The sequence below is a fragment of the Pavona decussata genome, unplaced genomic scaffold, assembly GCF_977016875.1.
Source record: "Pavona decussata unplaced genomic scaffold, jaPavDecu1.1 SCAFFOLD_50, whole genome shotgun sequence".
In the NCBI taxonomy this organism is placed as follows: Eukaryota; Metazoa; Cnidaria; class Anthozoa; order Scleractinia; family Agariciidae; genus Pavona; species Pavona decussata.
This window is the reverse complement of record NW_028145472.1, coordinates 754-8109: the sequence shown is the minus strand read 5'-3', so window position 1 is coordinate 8109 and position 7356 is coordinate 754. Positions and strand designations below refer to the sequence as shown.

The 7356-nt window shown below is 38.7% G+C and overlaps 1 protein-coding gene and 1 pseudogene across 2 annotated transcripts; one reads left to right on the top strand and one right to left on the bottom strand.

Moving 5' to 3' along the window:
• Nucleotides 1-222: 222 nt before the first annotated feature.
• LOC146481331 (uncharacterized) lies at nucleotides 223-1890 on the bottom strand. The gene has a single exon (XM_085108397.1). The coding sequence runs from the start codon at nucleotides 1339-1341 to the stop codon at nucleotides 400-402; it is 942 nt and encodes a 313-aa protein (XP_084964523.1). The 5' UTR covers nucleotides 1342-1890; the 3' UTR covers nucleotides 223-399.
• A 960-nt stretch (nucleotides 1891-2850) lies between these two features.
• Nucleotides 2851-6144, top strand: LOC146481330 (N-lysine methyltransferase KMT5A-A-like; annotated as a pseudogene). The gene is made up of 3 exons (XR_014864457.1): nucleotides 2851-3703; nucleotides 4810-5008; nucleotides 5208-6144. The product of XR_014864457.1 is annotated as an N-lysine methyltransferase KMT5A-A-like (transcript).
• Nucleotides 6145-7356: the final 1212 nt, after the last annotated feature.

The following is a 7356-nucleotide window of genomic DNA, read 5'->3' as shown; positions in this document are numbered from 1 at the left end:
ATATATTCGCCCATAAACTTATCCATTTGCAGCGTAAATTTTTAATTCATAACAGTGTTTATGCAGGGTGCTCTCTCACAACATGGTGCAGGTTTCAGAGAGGCCCTGTATATTAAAGTTACAAACAGATAAAGATTCAATTAAAATAGTTCAGTAAAATATACTCTACCGAGATACATATTTAATAAGAACTCGTATAAATACAATAGGTTTAAAGCGATATTCAAAAAGGATAAAATGGATACATACATAGTTTATAATAAAAGAAAACGGAGGCGGGTAAGTTAGTCAAAATTAATTTAAAAATGTAGATCTGAACTCAGTCTCTCAGATTCGTCAGTTGACGAGCTAATGTCTTCTCTTGATAAGTTCTAATCTTTAACAGCATGAAAAAAAGGCTCAGTCATCATTGTCACTTAAATTGTTCTCCTTGTCGACAGATTGTAATGACTGATAAAAGCGAATAGCGTTTTCGTTGAGGTATTTCTGTGCCAATTTTATACAAAAGTTTTTAACGCCCTCACGCACTGGCCTTTTCTCCTGCCTCAGTGTTTCTAGCAACTCTGGTCTTAGTTCAGTGGCTTGCTTTTTCTTTTGGAAGCAAACTCTTGTAGGTGTTTCTTTCTGGTCCATGCGAAATCTGATGTAAACGCAATCGGGGTGATGTTCCAATTTAAGATTTCCATCTTTGTCCACTATCTCTCCAAACCCGAAGTTCAGCCAGGCAATCCTTTTTACCTCAAACTTGTTATTTTCTAGGTCAACGTTTCTGGCAACATTCTGCAGTCGGAGGAAAGTTTTATAGTCCTTTATCATGTTCAGTGTGACCCAATAAGCTCGGACGTTTTGAAGTTGGCTCCTTTGCATTAGCGTCGCCCACTGTTGAGAAACTTGAATGACTTCTATGCTGTTGAAAAAGCGCTGTATTGTTCCAAAGTGCCTATCACACACGGAATATGTGTGACCTTCAAGTAAAAACTTGAAATCAATCCGAAGGAATTGTCCTTTCTTGACCAAATAATCAAGAAAGAAGCTGAACAAATAACTCTCTTTAAAAGTAGCAGCAGCATTATCTGACCAAACAATTAAGTGGTCGTACTTTCCAAGGTGATTTTCCAGCTGAATAAGTAAGTAGTCTAAAAGTGATATGACTTCATTAGGGCCAACTCCACCTATTGTTTCGTCGTAGAAAAAACAGTTTATGGTACCTTCATTTGCGCAGTAAATCCCTAAAAGGTTTGTTCTTAACTTCTTGCTATAATACCAATCTTGCGACGTCACTTTTGGCGTTGGTAAGCATTTATGAAAGTTCATATGCAAGGTAAGGGTTCTGGGGAACATTGCTCTTGTTTATCGAAGTCGTTTTCTTCCAGGACTCAACTGCACCCGGTCCTTATTTAAGGCCCGGGATTCACCAACGGAAAACCCCAGAAAAGCAAGTGTCGTGACAGGGCGTGATCAGTACGTCATATCCATTTACGCTCTTAGATCACAACAAGTGACCTTTGGTCCGCTCCAGAAGGACCCAGAAGGGGTCAGTGGGGCCCGTTTTTTTAAACTCCCTTGTAATTCACCGGGTCAAAACAAAATCGAGTCCATTTTTTTTCCCTCTCTAAACCTGTCAAGTGTGTGTTTTCAGAAAGTGATAATTACTTTAAAAGTTAGGGATTCCAAGTCCAAAAAATTGAATTCCTGGTTAAAGGACACGCCGTCTACAGTATCAGAACTTTCGAGAAAGGAGTTTCTGGCCTACGTTTCGTAGAGACCCCGAAATTATTTTCAAACCGAGGTAAGCGTAAGAATTTTTTTTGCAAAGGTTCACAAATTGATTGTTACATCGGCTTATCTTTACTAAGGTTCAGAAATTTATGATAACATTAGCTCAGGTATAATAAAGCGATAAACGCTGTGACTATATGCCCGGCAGCCGGGCACGGTCTTAAATAGACTAAATGCCCGGCAGTCAGAAATTTTCATCGGATTTCTACTGAAAGTCACGATAAACAGTAGTGAGAGCATTTGATGCTTGCTTGGCAATATCAAGCGATTCTAAAAATTATTTTGGTTTTGTAGTGGACGAATTTTCCAAGCGAGGGCATGCTGTGAAGCGCATAATAAACACCTCAAAGTACAAAAGAGGCTATCTTGGTCTTATTTTCCTGTCTAAAAGTACAACAAGAACAAAAGCAATTAAATACATTGTTAACATTTTCAGAACAAATTACGAATCACATTATTTGATTAGAGAAATCAAGAACGTTACGGCGGTATAACAGCTGACTAACCGCCTCAGTTTACGCGCTGAAGGGATGTTAAACTGAAAAAAAGTGTCGTTTATAGAATTGAGTAAACGTATTTGGGAATTTGAAACTTTAAAAAAGGCTGATAATTTATAAACCGGCAGCTATGCATAAATTTAGGCCACAACGTTTACTCAACCCAACAACCTACCGACTACCCAGCACTTCAAATGAATAAGATCTTCTGCGGTGTAATTTGTTGAAATCGCCACGCATTTTAAACGGTCAAAATACCAGTTGCTGAAACTTTGTAGTGATTAAAGTTAAGTTGGAATTTCCATTTGATTTTATATTATTTTCATTGGATTTGTTCAGCTGGAGCCAAAGGGAAAAAGAACGCGCAAGTATGCATTGCACTAACAAGTGTCAATAACGTCTGCACGTGATAATTTGAAAACTGAGCAATGTACGGAATAGTAGGCGACCACACGTGTGCCTTCTTATTTCTCATAGTTATGAATTACCTGGCACTTTGAATTGGGTCTACTGCAGTGTAATGAGTTTAATTCGCGTGTCATTTCAAAAACCACCAAATATTAGGTGTTGCAATTTTTTCGCAAGTATATTTAGGTCAGAGGTTGCATTTAATTTCATATTTTTGATATGGTTAGAATAAACGAGGGAAAAGATCTTAACACATTCATTACAGCAAATAAATGTGGGGAGTAATTGTGCGAATAATTCTGAAACTGACCACAGGTTTTCATTCCCATGCATGCTGGATCGTTGGCATCATAACTAACCAATCAGTTTGCTGTAAAAACGTTTTACAGCCTTACCTTTCAATGAAAGTTTTGTATCTGAAGCAAAATGTCCTCCAACGTGAATGTACGTCGGATTATGCTCAGACACAAGCGCCGGGCAAAATGCCCTCTTTTAGGTAAATTTATAGAAAGAGCGTTAGCACCTTCAGAAGGTAACTTTTTGGCAACCGAAGAGCTCTTTGAAGAGTATCAAAGGTTGGTGGCCTTGTGGACCGATGGGGATAGCGAAGACGGACAAACGAAGACGCTAATGAAACGAAATAGTTTCAACAGGGTAAGTGAGCTCTCGTCACTTGTGATTCGGCTCTTTCGCAAAACTTATAATATAAAATAAGTTTTGCAACTATCTATTGTGAACTTTGAGCGAAAAGAAAAGCAGTTGGTGTAAACGACTGATTGATTGGAAGTGCTTTGCTTTTTAATAATCAACAGCAATTTATGAAGGCCATCATAAGACATGCAACCAAAAGAGGATGGCGAGTGGCCTCTAAAGCAACGCGTCGCTTAAGAGGGTACCTGGGAATAAAATTGCAACGCACCCGAAGGGAACCCCCGGGATTTGAGTTTGGGGGAAGAATTATGTTAGAGATGGTGGGAAGGTACATGGCACTAAATCCTCCGCCCGTGCCTCCAATCGAGGTAAGTTCATAAAGAAATACTGGTTAAAGACATATCATTTCACAAAGTGAAAAAATGCCTTGTACTAAAAAGCACAACGCTTTCCAAGCGCAAACATGCTTACTATTGTTACTACGCATACGTTCTGCGCATCTCGAGATACTCGGGTTTTCTATGGGTGGTACCTACTAATACGCGGTTTAAAACTATTCGTGGAAAGCAGAACTTAGAAAGTGCTTCCAAATGAAAATTGGGGGGGGGGGGGGGGGGGGCGAGGCCATGCATTTTTCAGAGAATTCTTCTTATGAAAAATAAAATCGAGAGGGAAAAATTAAAATGAGAAACGCGGTGAAAGAGGTTAATGTTCATTTAAAAGGAAAACGCTTTGTAGAAAAGACCATAAATATAACTAAACAATGACAACAAAGAACGTTTTGTTTCTAAAGTTTTCTTTGCAGCGGGATAAATCAACTCTGAGTTTCAAAAGAATTGTAATGTCAAGAGCACTGGAACGTGAGACTCTTCTAACAACAACAACAATTTTTATTTGTACTACTCTTACTTTACTTTACTTTACAGTTTATATGTTTTAAAACAACTCATTAAAATTAGAAATTAGACTGTATTGACTGACTGGAATAACTAAAAGGGTTAGCGAAGCCAAGCAGTTAATTGTTTAATAATACATACATGTAAGTATGTCACAGGGCGACAAGATTCAAATAAACAGTAAATAACGAGGAGCAACTTTGGCCTCTCACACAAACTTTTCTTTTTACCCCTTCTTTAAGATGGCGGGGAACATCTGACATTCAAAACTAAGCTTCTTTACTGTTTGTATCCGGAGTTGAAAAGGTAACAGCGAATTACCGGTCAATGAGACATGGGAAACGAAAAGAGTTCACATATTACCAAGATGCCACGAGAAGCACGCTAAAATGGCCGGTTTGATAGAGGAAAAAGGCGTCTCGGTGATGTAAATAAACAGACACAGTATGGAATGGCATTGCAATTAATCATAATCATCATTATTATCATCATCATCGTCGTCACCATTTTCACGTAGGTGTAAAAAAAAAGATAAGTTAATCCTTTCCGGCTCGCAGTATACCAAATCTTTCTTTTAGTTGCATGCTGTCCTCGCCGATCCAAGAGGGGCGGGGATATGTGCATTCGCAAACAGAGATATCGAGAGGGGGAAGTCATCGTGGAGTATGAAGGGGAGGTGATATCACTGGAGGAGGCCGAAGAAAGAGAGAAACTTTACCAGAGGGAAGGAAAATCCTGTACAATGATGGTGCTAGAGAGTGCAGGAAACCAAATAGCGTGAGTACTGTACTTAATGTAAAAAAAAAAATAATAATGAGAGAAACAAACTAGTGTTGCAAAATACAATACTTTATTGACACTCCCCTGGTGGGGCTTTTCAGTGACAATGCAGTTAACAATACAAACATACCTCATTACAATTCAAGCGGTCCGAAAATTATTTTTTATTCTTTAAAAAAAATTCTTTTTGTTTTAGGATCGATCCTTACAGAGGAAACATTTCCAATGAATTGACGTGGGCAGCCACCATTAACCACTCAAGAAGGCATGCCAATCTGAGGCCATTCGTTTCCAGTCTTAATTCGTCTCGCCCCAGAGTATTTCTGATTGCTTTACATGACATCCCAGAGACGGTGGAGTTCCTGTGGGATTACAATGATCCCAGTTGTGATTTCCACAGGAACAGCCAAACGATACCATAAATTGTAAATGGTTTGAACCTAGGAGCATGTAATAAGTAAGTGAATTATGATCATCCGGGTGAGTGTAGTTCTGAGAAGGATTGTTTGAGGTGACTTTGACTGACGTTTCGGACAAACAAAAGACATTTTATTAACAATAGACCCATGGACATTTTGACTAACAAAACAAAGATCGAAACGCACCAATCACCTTTTACGGTCTTCACAGCCAATAACATCATAGCTTTCTAACAAACGACTAATAACATCTCGACTTCGTTGACCAATCAGGTTAACAACCACAGACATACATACCATCTACTGACGTTCCACAAATCACTTGACTATGAAGATGACTTTCGCTCAGGTTGTCAAAACGTCAGCAAAAGTCACCTTAAACAGTCCTTCTCATGACTACACCCACCCGGATGATCATAATTCACTTACTGATGACACAATAAAATGTCAGAAGAAGCGATAGTGCGATACTTCAGTGTATTTTAGACAATATGCTCAGAACTGCGGACTAATAAACATAATCTAAGATGCAGTACGTTATGGATTGCAATTATTGCCAACCAAATAATTACTGAGAACCGATTATTGCCAATAAAAGCAAAAGTTTCTAACCAACACAATTCACGCAATCCTTGTAGTTTAAGTACATCAAGCTAAGTATAGCTAATACCGTGTGAATGTATGAAGATCAAAATTAAGTGATATTACACCAAGCTACACTACGCCTTACCATAGAAATTCAGGTATTAATTACATACAAAAAACAACCAAAACGCAATAATAAAGTCTCTTTCGAAACTACCCGATGTAGAGTCATTTAATTGTTTTGCCCAGCTAGCCCCATTCTCTCTCAAACGTTTATACACGGCACAACGAACTCGCTTTGAATTCGGCGCGGTCTTAGCTGAGAAGAAATTCGTTAGCCCTAGCGTTTTGTTAGGCCTCCTGAAGCAAAGTTTTCCTGAGGACATCATTAAGTCTAGTGAGGGAATAAGTCTTACGAGTGCAGTTCCTGTCTCGTCTAATATGCTTGCTACCAGTAGTCCTGTTTTTCAGCTAAACGGGTAAACTTTAGTTACTCGGGCTTGGACGAAGGCTAGCATATTTTGGGCTTTGCTTGAGGAGGTGACAGTCTTTGGCTTTAAAAAGTAGCTCTTAGGGATGATTTCTAGTCGGGCAAGATGAAATTATCGGGAATTTTTCACCTGGCCAAAGACTTAGTTTATTTTCTTGTTGAAAACCGCCATATGTGTTCCCCGTTCCAATCTTTTTGTGAACATCCGGGACTTAAAGTTATATGACTATAAACACGAACAAGAAATGGCAAGGATTTTCTCTTCAAAAAGCGTGAGTTTGAAAAGCTATTCGATTATTTTTCGCCTTAATAACCGTAGCGTTGTTAGGCTAGTGATCGATTAGTCCAGAAGTGCGATTTTGGGTCGGATTTCCGGTCTCAATGTCATAAATAATTTCCAGGTGTTTGCTCGGCGTGATTCCGATTGTGTCATGAATCTAGAATGAAGCCGAAAAATCAATTTAAAACGCTGTCTTGCTCCGATTAAGCCGATTCTTTTGTAGAGAGCTAGACTTGAGCGCTAAAAGACGGGGTTTTGGGTGAGATTAAAGATGCGCTGGCGCCGTTTATAATTGCCAAATGTCGCACTTATTTTGTCAACAAATAGGCCATGTTTCATGTCAGTTCAAATGTCAGTGCTAGTGTCATGTCCAATTTCAAAGACAAACCTTATATACCAGGTTTGTAGTATTCTTTGACCTTGCTTTCTTGTGATGAGCCCTAATTAAAGTCATGTTCTGGACTAGCATATTCCATCAGCCTAGCAAGTCTCAAAATGTGGTTAATTTCTGAGGGCATGTTCTTAAAAATCCAGACAGATATATATATATATATATATATATATATATATA